The 13772-nt window shown below is 38.0% G+C and overlaps 1 protein-coding gene across 1 annotated transcript in view; it reads right to left on the bottom strand.

Moving 5' to 3' along the window:
• Positions 1-8079: 8079 nt before the first annotated feature.
• The window catches only part of FAM83B (family with sequence similarity 83, member B), a 41914-nt gene continuing 36221 nt past the window's right edge, over positions 8080-13772 (bottom strand). The window contains exons 3-4 of the mRNA XM_009874351.1: positions 12569-12693; positions 8080-10438 (exon numbers count right to left, since the gene is read on the bottom strand). Coding sequence (XP_009872653.1) covers positions 8080-10438; positions 12569-12693 — 2484 coding nt within the window. The remainder of the gene's footprint in view (positions 10439-12568; positions 12694-13772) is intronic.

The raw sequence follows: 13772 nt of genomic DNA, 5'->3' as shown, positions 1-13772 counted from the left end.
AAAGATGTTTATTATATATAAAGATCTGTAATATCAAAGGTGACAATTTTACAGGCAAAATTTTGATATACAATCAAAGCAAAATTGTTGGTTATTGTGTGCTTGTACTAAATAAGTCCCAGTTAACACACCTGGAAATGGACTCTTCAAGTCACTCAGATTATTGGTAAATTCAAGGCAGTGGAAATTAATGGAAGAAAAATGAGGAGACACCCATGTCTGCACCCACAACCGCATGCGAGGGCAGTGCAGGCTTGTGCTGCCCATCTGCTGAAAGGGGACAGCTCTAACTCAGCTACAAGGAATTCCTTGAGTTTCAAGTAATTCTGCCATAACCCACTTTAATTGTTCTGGTTTTCAACAACATTTTTCAAAAAATGGCACATTTCAATTTCCAGTAATTAAAGGCATGCAAGTACTTTCCTGTCAGAAATCCAGAACTCATATAGTCATTGGTCTGTTCTCTCTTTGGCTGCAGGCATAGCTTCCTACTCAATCCAATTAATATGTCCAGAAAGTGAAAAGGTTCAGGGTTTTTTTTTTAATATTTACGTAGCGATGCTGAAATGCTGTAGAGAGAGTTGCTGTCAATGTAAGTTAGGTCGGACCTAAGTAAATAAAACAGGAAGGAAAGGAGAAGAGATGGGAATTATAAAACCTTCTTGTGTGTGAGAACTGAAAAAAGGATTGAGCTCAATTAACGGAGATGTATTTTACTTATATTACTATGTAAGTAGAAGTTTCTGAACAAGTAGGAGCCTTGATATTATGCATATGGTTACATGCATGTGTGCCGGCCTATATAGCACCACAACGCCAACCATCAAAGTTTTCGTATGTGGTAATAAAGTCACCACTTCACTGTTTTATAACTTTGTCTTTTTTAACTTTTTTTTGGTAACTTTTGTAACTTTTAATTTCCTCTTCATTTCCTTCCTCCATTAAGTGTAGATATAGACCCTAAGCTGATCAGAAAAGCTCCTGTGTTTCCTACTCTTTTTTCAAAAGCACCGTGCAAATATTCAGGATTCAAAATCAATTTCTCATTAGCCATTCAGTAGTGGCATGCACTCATGCATGGAGTTGTCTGAAGCTAATTCTCTCAACCAATGTGATGGAAGTGATTTTTTCCAACAGCATTTGCAAGGCAAGAAGTAGGGAAACAGATTTCTCAAGGACGCTGCATGGAAATAAGAAAGAGGAAATTAAGGTGGAGGTAGAAGAAGGACACAGAAAAGACTCCTGAACCCGGCATCATTAGCAAGGCAGGATTAAGAGGAAGGTGGACAAATCCAAAATGTTGTGAGCAAGGAAGTCATATAAAGCTCTGCAAGTAAATACGGGATGCTAGCAAAGCTGGCCTTACGCTGTTTTTTTGCCCCACCTTATTGCTACCTATATTTTATTCCAGCAATTCCACACTGAAGTGATGCTGGCTTTGGTCCTTTCTCTGCTGCTCAGGTGGACTCGTGGTCCCATAGAAAGAGCAGCAGATGTACAAGAGTGATGCTGGCACAAAGCAGCTTTGAGACCTCAGTTTACAACATTTCACTTAACACATCTGATGTCAGCATTTTTTAAAAGATGTTAGAATCATAGAATCGTAGAACAATTCCGGTTGGAAAAGACCCTTGGGATCATTGAGTCCAACCATTAACCCTACACTACAAGCTCACCCCTAAACCATATCACTCAACACCACATCTAAGCGACACATGAACACATCCAGGGATGGTGACTCAACCACCTCCCCAGGCAGTCTGTTCCAGTGTCTGACCACTATTTCCATGAAGAATTTCTTCCTAATGTCCAATGTTCTAAATTTCAAAATGAGAAATATTAATAACAGCATGAGTCAGTGAAAAAAAGAACACAGGAATGAGCTGATCTTTAAAAGAAACAATTTTATTTGGTAAAAAATAAAAGAATAAATTATTTCAAGACAATTTTTGGATTGTATCTGTACATACACAGTATATCCATAGCATAGCTGCTATGTAATCCAGGAATTCCATCTTAATAAAAGTGATTTATATATCAAGTAAAAATTTTACATGAAACTAGCACAGTCTTTTACATGTCAGCATTGAAACCAACCTGATGGAATTCCTTTCCCCTCTCTAACTACCCCAGTAATAACTATTCTGGGTCCTGTGTGTTTTTAACATTCCTCATACTTGTTTTACATTATCTAAATCCATGTTTCTCAGTTTTTTTAATCAAAGAGCACTTCATAGAATCATAGAATCACAGAATCATAGAATGGCCTAGGTTGGAAGGGACCTTAGAGATCATCTAGTCCAACCTCCCTGTCATGGGCAGGGATGCCACTTGATTATTATTATTATTTTTTCCTGCAGTGCTAGTGTACCAGCTTTAATTTTCAACTGGTAGAAAATACCTTATGAACACTCACTTACAACTTTACCTTCCAATTTGACCTGCTTCCTTTGCTCTATATGGAAATATGTGCAATTTCTTTCCTGTTTTGTCTGGTGTTTTTTTTAGCCACCTGGATCCACTTCCATGTCACCTTGAGAATCTCATGGATCACGAGGGATCCATAGACGCTGCAATAGCAAAGATGGATCTAAACTCTGAAACCAGAACAATGATATTTTAACACCAGCATGTGTGAGATTTGGAAGAACCATGCCAGACACGATGTTCAAATGTGGTGCCACCACGGGTCAAAATTATGCATGGCCCACAGAAAAGAATGAAACTATATATTCAACAGTCTTCCAGAATACGTCAGCTAGCACTACATTGAGATTTTTTACACCAAAATCTAACAAATGTGTATGCCTGGTGTTGTGCTTTATCCAGGGACTTCCTAGTTGAAAAAGCAAGGCTTGTGTTTAATGCCTCACTGGACAGGTTCTTTCATTCAATGTCTTGGGAAGCTGTAGACCATCAATCTGAATTTTGAGCATGTTGATTGCTAAATGAGGCAAGAATAGGCAATGTAAAAACATGTAAGAGTCCTGTGTTTGAATGGTAACAAATGAGTAACATTAATTTCTCAAACATAATAAAATATTGTCCGTCATGCACAGTCTTTGAAAATGTTTCCCCTTCAACTGTGGTAAATTTTGCTTTGGAGATAAAGGAAGAAATTTTTTATCCCAGCTCTATTTACATATGGAAGCAATTCTATCAAGATAAACACGTTTCATGGGACTCTTATCAGAAATGATTTTTTTTCCCCCTAAGTAATTTTTGCACTTATCCATGGAATATTTTATTTAGCATAACACATGTCGTGGGAGAAAGATGCAAAGCAGTTTCTTCTCCCGGGATGGCCAGTCATTTCTAGTAAACTAAATTCTCTTGCAGATACACAGAAAGATATTTCCAAGATATACAAAGACTGATTTCGGAATCTAGCCCCCTATACCCCCCGGCTTTTCAGAAGTAGGACTTGACCCCTTCTTAAAGTGTTACATCTTTGAAACTTCCTTTTAAATACTGACTGGGAAAGGATCATCATAATCAAGAAGGAGGTTACAGGCATTAAAATATAGTCATTAATTTAGAAATCTGCACTAATAGCTTTGCTTAACAGCAAAGCTCTGTTCCGAGCTGTCCAAGAGCAAATGTTTTCTTCCACCTTGTTTCTCAATACAGAAATCAGTTCTCAGAACACCCAATGTGTCTTTGGCGTCACGCCAAAATATCAGAAATGGAGACCTAAGTGTAACTCTTAGTTTTGAGTTAAAAATAATGAAAAATTTCAGACCCTATAGAAAGGTACCAAGACAACTGTAAGCACCTGTATAAAATAAAGAATGAAATGGCAAGATGGCCTGTTGAGCATTGCAGTCTCCTCTCTTGTCACCGAGGTGCTAATGGGATATGTATTCATGCAAGCAGAAACAGCTACAGTAATGTCTCAATTACCCATGAACTACTGCAGCTCTATGTTGCTCTAACTCTCCTGATTTAAATGAAAACCAGCTAAAAAAAGAAATCCAGATACTGTACTGTGCGGTACAATATTGATATGGGCAATAAATTAAAATAAGTACCATAGTAATCTCACTGATCTCTCTGCATTACACAGTTGCAAAGCTACTTGTTGGTTACACAGCTAATCCCACATAATGCTACAAATGGAAAAAAAAAATCTATTTATGGCACAGCTTAGTGGAGTCATCTTCAATTTTATTTTTACATTGTCTTGCAACAGATTTTGGTATTTTTTTTCTTACTACTACTTTTATAAATCATATCATTTCCTAATACATTTCAGAAAGCTGAAAAATGATCAAACATTTTTTTCTCTGACTAGTACTTTGTCACCTGTCAATGCACAAACATCTATTGCCAGACAAGCTCTTTTTTTTCTTTCAAGGTCTGTAATAAATACTACTAACCTCATGTATTAGACAGCTGGGAATTTAAATTCTCGTAATTTTCAACCTTTACGTCTAGTTCATGTCTGTTAGCATGAAGAAAGAGCACGCACATTAACAAGAGAACAACCAACATTTTGCAATGGGAGGCAGTAAAATTTGTTTATTGCAAGGTTGAAGAAATGAAGCAACTGATTCACTGATTATTATGACCATATGTAGGGGTGTCCTATTTACGACATGATTTGAAAGGGCAACGTATGAGGAGCCTGTATTTTCTGGCTGCACTGCCTTTCGCTGCCAAAGGCAATCCTGAGCATTGCCTAACTCTGATCAGCTTTTGCACAGCCACCCTCCTAGATCTGTTATGGTGCTAATGGAATTTTATTTAATGTGGAAATGACACATAATTTTTTATGGGTTTCACAACTTCCATGCCATTTGGCCAGAGGACCGTGATGCAGGGCAACAGTGATTACTTCAGAGCCTTACAAAACTGGGAGCGCGTTGGGTGTGTGCAGGGTGTAACACACTTGCAACGTGCAGAGCACATTTAGGAGACATTGAATGAAATACACCTCCTTGGAAAAGCAGAAACACTAAGAAAGGGAAAAGGACGTTCAAAAATATAAACTCTTCCATCCAGAAATATGTGTATCCCTTTTCTTTACTGATGAAGATATCCTTGCCCTCCCCCTCCACTTTTCCTTTCTATTTTGTGAACAGATGACTTCCCAGAGATAGGAGGCAAAGCAGTCAGGACTGGGCGAGCATAGTTTTCCCACCTTTAACACACAATAACAAAATAACAGTTGGTCCTGGCAGGACATGTGGAACTCCCTGGTGTGCTCCCCCACCTTCACACCTGTAGGCAGGGCACTGAGCTGCCCTTCCCACAGCGTCTGAGCCTTGTGCTCCCCACACAGCACTGGGTCTTGTAACACTTCTAAAATAGTGGTGTCGGTACATTAAGTATCTGATCCTACTTCCACTGAGGTCCATGGTGGTCTTTTGCACTCATTTAAATCAACCGCAGGCCTTGCTGTTGAAACACTCTTATGCAGGATCTCAGCAGAGAGAGATGAAAATGAGAATCAGCTAGTCCTAATGTGATTATTTTTTGAGCAGGCTCTTCACTGAAGGCTCCTTATCTTCTGTGTGGGTAAAAAATAACAGTATGTATCTACAAACATAGATGACTTAGTAAATTAAAATATGTGCCTTCTCTGCACTCTCTAACCAGCAATCTACTTTGAAAAATGCAGTAAAATATTTCCAAATATTTCCAATATTACCAAAACTGATTTCCCAAATTTTACTACCAAACAGAAAGCACTGCCACTTCAAAACTTGTCCCAAGACCCTTGTTCTCACTCTCTCATTTCCTTCCCAGTTATAGAACTGCCTACAAGTGTATGCCAGAGCTCACAAGAGTATGAGGGAAAATTACAGATGCTCCTAGAAACTACCCTTACCATTTTAGCACCACCTCAGTCTTCAATAAGTTCTTTTGCTGCATTGCTAACTCAGTAACTATCCCGGATAATTGTCTGTCCTGCTACAAATATTAAAAGTTGTACAGTATGGCTTTGTTGCTGGCTGTGTAGCTGCAGAAGTGTGTTGTGCTTACATTGAAAATACGCTTGAAGTACTACTAAGACACTCCTTGCCTTGGGTCTGAAAATGCTTCCTCTGTTGGAACAGAGTATTTCAGTACAAAAGGTCATTTGGGAAAAATACCAACTATGGCATTCCAGCAAGAAGAGAATGAAGCTTACCAGTGTTCATGAAGAAATTAATAAAATCTCTTCTGTGGTCACAGGTAAAGGCGAGACCTAAACTTTCAGCAGAGAATTGAGACGCAAGACTTTGTCACTCCTATAAATAAATAACATCCCTGCAGTGAAACAGCCACTGCTATGATGCATCAGCTTAATAAGGTTGCCTGAGAAACAACTTGCATAAAAAGCTGATGCTGTCTCACTGAAATCACTGACACTAACTACAGTGAATTCACAGGAGTCAGAGCAGACTCTCGGTGAGAAGTAGATTTCTGTACAAAATCTCTTCCTGGGGCCACAGGTAGAAGATACAAATGAATCGATCTAGCTGATGCATGAAATGCCTTTTGTACGTTTCTCTCTAAAGAATAAAGCCAAGACCTTCATAGTGCGACCCCTCCACCCAACACTCTAGGACCTCTCGAATCTAAGAGCAAAGTCGTCTCCTATCACATACTCTTGAAACATGAAGACCCTGTACGGGAATTACAAGCTTTCAGCAATGAATTTTGCCACATTTCTGAATTTGGAACAAAATTGTCGCAGAACATCTTGCAGTTAAATGGTTACGATGTCCTTCTAAGAGACAAACTCCACATCCCGGGGGGTGTGGGCAGATGGATGTTCTGCCACATGTGTGCTGCTGCCCAGACACATCACCTCGCCTGTGTTCTTTGTAAGCACTAACCTGGTGTAGTCACTTAATATGAGGAAATTTTTTATGACTGGCAGGCTCCGATGAACAAAAATGTGTCCCTTAGAGTGTAGTTGGATGCCTAAATACCTTCATTAAGGTTAAATGCTTGTTACTATCACCCTTCACTGGTACTTTCTTCGGCTTACGAGAGATGCCTTATTGTTTGATGTGGTGACTTTCACGAATCTCTTTAGATGGCTAACTGCTCTTGACTTCACAAAATTCATCCTAAGGCAGCATTGCAGGGTTAAGCTTGCGATCTCCCTCAGACACCTACTGTAAGGACATGCAACCTCATTTTAAAAAATAGGTTATTAAAGCCAAAGTTGCAAATATATCCAGCAACATTTAAAACAGACATATGAAACTCAAAAACTTACCTGAGAAATGGAAGTCCACAATTTTTTCTTGGAAACATCAAATAGAAAAGTGTAACATAAAGCTATTTTTAGATTTACATTACAGAATACTGGCATGTTACACAAATATAATTAACCTGTTGAAATTTAAACTAGTAAGTTATGTTCAAGGCACCTTTTTCATAATTTTTTTTTAACGTTCATTCTACATTCACACTAGTTCAACCATGTAAACAAGTTTGTGAAAGCTCAGATTAAGGTCACTTTAAGATCTGTGTGCCAAATACTTCTGAAAAATATCATATTACATGGAAAATTCAATAAAGTAAGATAGATCCATCTGCTGCCCAAACAGTTCGATAGATGCAATGGGGTAAATTATTAACAAGATGAAGCCTAAAAGAGGTTTTAAAAAATTAAAGACAAGTAACATGCGATGCACTAATATTTGTGTTTATCATCTGAAAGTGTACATAAATGCTGAAAAAATGCAAGCCACTATTCCTAGTGCTATTCTATTTTTAAAGGGCAATCTTTGGACCCAGTATTATTTGAAGTTTAAAAACATCCTCCATCTTTTTTTCCCCACACTTAATATATGCTAGTGCATACTTTCTTCACAAGGAAAATGTATAAAATTAATCTTACAATATAGACACTATAAACAACTCCCTTGAGACATCTTCTGGACACAGAATTTCTTTAAGGACTGAAGTATAACAATTCTTGGAAAATTACGTAAAAATATGTACACTCATTCAATGTCCTAGACTCAAGAAGAAACCCAAGTTAGCTCTACAGAAGTTGCCCAAGAAGTCTTGTTCTGTTGAGAATATGCCCAGCTTCGCTACTCTTGCTGTATTTCAACATAATCAACAAAAGTTTTACTTGTTTTTGTGTAGGAAGTTCCCAAATTTTTGCATAAATCCTCTCAGCTTATTTTCATTAGGCTGCAATGGATGGTAAGGAGTTGAGTTGTAGCTGACCACATGATTACTCCTGCCGTAATTATTCCCTAAGGTCTTGCTCTTGATATCGGAGAGATGTGAACTGCTGTTGTGTGCATTTCCTGCAGGTTGGCTAGAATTTTCTATCCTGCAGAAGGGCTCAAAGCGGCTATAAACACGCCTTTCACTCAAACGAGATCTTAGCTCCTCTTGGCGTTTTGAGCTTGCCAGCTGGGGCGTCACTGAACTTGCTCTTTGAAGAGCTGCAACAGGGACACTTTCGGGAGTAGCATTTGTTGTGATTTCCTTTGCGTCTTGATACTGAATCTGTTCTGTATTAAATCTTGGGGTAGATGCGTCTCCTGCAGTTTCTATGAACTTACTTTCAAGGGGGCACAAGAGAGGACACTTTTTATTGCCTTCATCAGATGGAGTTTTTTGAGGTTTTGGTGACTTTGGAGACTTTGGAGACTTTGCTGGGCTCCCGGTGACATCTTCTTTACTTCTGTTCAGGCTACCTTGAGAATTTGATGACGTGTTTCTCTTTCTCCTTGGGGAAGAATCTGTCTTATTCTCAGAAATCTTTGGTTTTTGGTTCTCCTCTTCAGAAACCAATGTGTCAGAACTACTACACATTCTGTAAAAGGCAGGACCTTTGTTTTTTGACAAGTTTTCCTTCTTGTCTGGTGTGAGATTAAGAAGTGACCGCAATTTCTGGGATCCTTTCTTTAGAAAACTCGGGGAATTCTTACTTTCTTTCTTTGGCGTGCAATCTTTACAAGACTCCTCTTTGCTAGTTTCAGTGAGAGCAGCCATAGAGATTGCCTTGCTAGCAGTTGGGCTCTTTAGCTCTCCTTTCAGGTTCTTTTCCTCCTGTGGCAAGTGGTTGGTCACACTGTGCAAACTTTTAGAGCTCTTCAGTGTGTCTTCTGGAGGCTTTGCACTAACTGGCTCCTTAAGTCTATGCCTAGTCAATGTGCTGTAAACATAACTGGATGCATGTTTGTTGGCACCAGGGTCTAATATGGACTTTGAATTAAACATGGGAAAACTTCTCCTTTTTAGCATATTTTCATTTTGAAGGTTCTTCAAATTTTCTGCATGTTTATCTGCACAAAGAGTTGCATACACGTAGAACGATGAGTCACCTGTTGCATTTGAATTTACACTAGGCTTTGTGTTGTCTGCAATATCACTTCTGTGGTTTTTTGGTGCACCTGATTTAAGTGGGACGTTTGGGCTAAGCTCTTCTGAAATATTACCTGTTCCATTTTCCACACTTGGAGCATGATTAGATGTCCCTTTAGGTGTTGCACTTCCCTCTGACCCAATTATAGTTGAATTTGAAGAACTTGCACAGCTGCTTACTTCCTGCTGCTCAGGTAAAGTCGGCTGAAACACCAATGACGATCGTAAGCGAGAATGAGAGTACAGCGCATGAGCTTTAATATTTTCAGCTGTGTCATAGCTATCATATCTGTCACCCAAGGCTGACCCATTAGATTCTACTGGGTAATCTGTTTGATCATTTAGATATGACTTAATTCGCCAGTTACGTAGGAATGATTTCGTTGTGTGTTCAAGGGTCGGCATCCTTTGCTGCAGATGGCGGATATGATTATCTGTCCCATTAAAAGACCTCCGTACAATTGAATTTCTTTCTGCAAGATTTACCTTTGGTCGTGAAAACTGCTCAGCAAAACTTTGCTGGGGTGTATTGTAGTTATTTGCATATCCTCCTCGTAAGGAAGAAACAATACTAAGGCTATCGGATGGCATTTTCCAAGTATTTGATGGATTGTTGGCTCTATTAATTGCTCTGTTGAGCAATAGATAAGGTGTCCTTTCTGGCTTCTCCCCAGCATAACTATGTCTCTTCCAGTGCTCATTTTTTTCACTCGGTTGATACTGCTGGATTGGATTCTGCATATTAAAACCTGGATGAAATGGTTGTTTATTATAGCCTTGATTTCTCAAGCCATATTTATCTATTTCGTTTACTGCATATCTTCCATGAGTTTTCCAACAAATAGGATCTATCTTGTGAACCTTGTCTGGCCTACCAAAAAGGTTTCTTTGGCTAGAAACTGAAGCTAAGGAGGACACCGAATGCTGGTACGTATCATTATCCCAGAGCGTCCTGTGACTGTTTACCCGCACTAATTCTGGGGCAAATGAACTAGGGACAGAAGAACGGGCATACAGTGTCCTGAACTCTTCATCAAAGGATTCAACCAGTTGTCCTGTGATGACTTGAACCATGCTGAGGTTGGTTTTTTCAAATGACCACATAAAGCTGGAAGAAAACAAATGACCATTAGACATAGTTCTTTCAAAATAAAGTACTACGCTGGTCTTTCTTGATAAGAAAGTTTTCACACAAACCTGGGTTTTGCACAGATGCTTTCTAAATAAAAACATAAAAAGTAGGCATGATTCATGTAATTTGGATTTGGAAGGTCTAAACTAACACCAGTCAAACTCAGCTCTGGACTTCCACTGCCTTCAGTGGGAAAAGCAGTGAGTCTTAAACAACTTAGCTGTCCTTATAAAAAGTGAGTACTGCAAAAGAGTATTCACAAATGTAGAACAGTGGGGTACAAATACCTAATGGAACAAAATTACCTCTACAAAGCCTAAGACAGATTGGACTAGACCCCATTATATCTACTTCTGAGTCAGAGAATGTTAATGTGTTATGTTGTGACAAAAAAACTCAACCTGCACTTGAAATATGTAGAACTGCTTCAACAGTTCTGAATGTACTTCACTCTAAATACTTCCAAAAGGATGCACCTCAGAACTGTTAAAAAGTTAACATTTTCTACTATGCACATCAGATTGGATATGAACATTTGTTTTAATTGTGGTGAGGACATTCTGATGAAGGAAGTTTTCCCCTTTTCTATATTTCTTAGAAAGGCTGAACATATGCTCAAAGCTAAGTAGCCACAGCTACTTTACAGCTACAAAAAGAGAGAAAATATATTAGCATATACATTAATGTTTCAACAAGCCTAACAGCATGGTGTTGAAAGCATACAATTTGTAGATTACAACAAAGAAAATCTGTTTTGCAATCCTATTTTCATTAAGAAAATAAGTAAAAATAAACCAATGGACTTGTTTTACTTGCATTTGTCTTTTGAATGTTAGAAAAGAGGTTTGTGGTATTCACATAAACAGCTTGCTGATTTCATTTTACTTGTTTTCTTAGTTTTGTATTTTTCATGAAGTAGTAGTGTGCTGAGATTAAATACAATCATGCTGCATAAGCTTTACTAATTTTCACAAATAAGAAAATATTTTGTAAGATTTGAAAAAAATTAAACTTTAAATTGAGTTCAGAGAGCAAGAATTCAGAAAGACTCATCTTTCTTGTTATACAGCACTAGATTCTTTTACAAAGCAAGCTAAAATTCTACAGAAATTGATGATTCCAGCCCCTGCGGTGCTAGGTCTTAAAGCAGTGTTATTTTTCAAAATGAAATGAAAAAAACTATCATATTCTCCCAGATTCTAACACTGTCTGTAAATGTCAAAGAGGGCAGACTCTCCCTTGGACTCCATTACACTGTTTCATTTATAAACTTGTCACTGACCTCACTACCATTTATATACATCAGTCTGAATTCGGGGCTGGCTGAGACTCAGAGGAAATAAAAAGCCAGATTTTTGAAAGCTTGCAGTGGTGGAAATCTATGAAAGTCAGTGGCTGTGGATCTTGCACCCAGGCACTAAGCTGGCAGAAACTAATTCAGTAGGCCAAAGGACAGAAACGTAGCATGAAAAGAAGGAAAATATTTAATAATGTGTGAGATCAAAATGCCCCTGCTTTAATTTATTTTTTTTCCAGCTCTGCAAAGCTAAAAGTTCTTCCAGCCTATGCTTTGCACACATACACTGGAAATAAAATGGAAAGTAGAATAAAGAAACTTAGCCAAATATACAGAGAAACTATGTCAACTTAATTTGGTCAGTTCTGAATTTGACCATGATACACTAAAGAACACCATAGTATAGGTGGATAATGTTAGCTTTAGAAATTGTTGTGAGAGCTACCCAAGAGAGCTTATGAAATAATTCTCGCAACATTTTCTGGAGTGAATGTTAAACAAGAATAATTTAGACAACGTAAGACAAATTAGGACCTTTCCCTCTTTGTATCAAAACTCCAGCTGTAGCAAAAGCTATATCCTATATTTTGTATTTGTTAAAAACTAACAGAGGATCTCAAAATTTAGCTCCATGTTAGGCTAGTTAGCAATAAGTATCTATGACAACTTGGTAAATTGCAGAAAAGATAATCCAATTTGCCCATATAATTCCCTAGAAGAATTTTCAGAAATAGAAAACCCCCAAATTTGCAACAGCAGAGGTACTGAGATGACAAGTTTTCTAAGGACACCCCAGTGATTGATCTTACCTGTAAGAACCATATATGACTTTCTTACAGTCAACAAGAATAAACTTTTGTTCCATTTTTCCATGGAATTTTGCTCCTGTTTTAGAATAGTAATCTTGTCCTTTTACTGTTCGCACCCTCATGTTCTGAAAAAGACAATTGAAATACTTTGGTTGATACACTATATTCCATAGTTAGCATCCAAGAGTTCAAAAGTCAAGAGGTACAGTAGGAGGAGAGTTATATAATTTCATATTAATAAACCCTGCAGGGAAGTAAACTATAATCAAACTTGTCCCCCAGGGACCCAAAACGGCAAGCTACTGCTTTGTCTTCAAGACCGATGAAACTCCCTAGACCACAGAAAACGAAATTCTGCTTTTCCATAGCCACCACTCTCAGAAATGAGGTTCTGCCACAAGAAGTCTGTGACAAGAGAAAAAAAATGTAGACTGTAAAAAACCCAACTCTTTATCATCTGGAGTACAATATTTAGGGGATGTGCAAACATCTCAATTCATCAGAGACAACATATAAAGAGCCAGGATCACTTTTAACTGAATAAGGCTGCTATATCTGCAAACACAGATATCGCATACTGAGATCATCCATTGAATGACACCATCTGGCACCAGAATCCTTTGCACTTTTACCACCAGTAAGATTTCTTCATCAGCTTTGCACCATGGGATCAATCGCACTTCTGAATTCAGAGATGTTATCACAACATACAAAAGTAGCATGAAATCTGTGCAGCAGTTAAGTGTGAATTCCACCAAGAAGCTTTATCCTTTGCTTATGCAAACTCAGTAAATTTCACTTGGGAAATTTTCCAAGTTAGATCTCAAAAATGAGATTGATTTTTTCCTGGATTGTAGATGAAACTGATTCAGCTACGCTAATGCCTTTTTTCACCTCTCTCTTCTGTCACTTAGTTTTTTAAGCTCCTAGAAATAAAAAATTCAAAAGAATTGTTACATCATCTCCTGGACTGCACTAGTAAAAGAATTCAGATTTTTTTTGCATGAATGTAGTAAAAAAGGTGCTTATTTATAGAAAATAGAATTTATATTCACTGCAAACCAACCTGCAGCATCTACTTCATGTGGCTGTCAGATGTAAAATGCTTCACAAGACATAAAAGTAGCTTGGAATATAGCTGTGAAAGATCACAACATTTACTGTAGTTTCTAGCTTTGGAATTTTTGCTCTAGCAATGCTAATT

Source organism: Apaloderma vittatum, unplaced genomic scaffold (assembly GCF_000703405.1).
Source record: "Apaloderma vittatum isolate BGI_N311 unplaced genomic scaffold, ASM70340v1 scaffold13978, whole genome shotgun sequence".
NCBI classification, from domain to species: Eukaryota; Metazoa; Chordata; class Aves; order Trogoniformes; family Trogonidae; genus Apaloderma; species Apaloderma vittatum.
The sequence above is the reverse complement of the archived record's forward strand: the minus strand, read 5'-3'. Positions and strand labels throughout refer to the sequence as shown.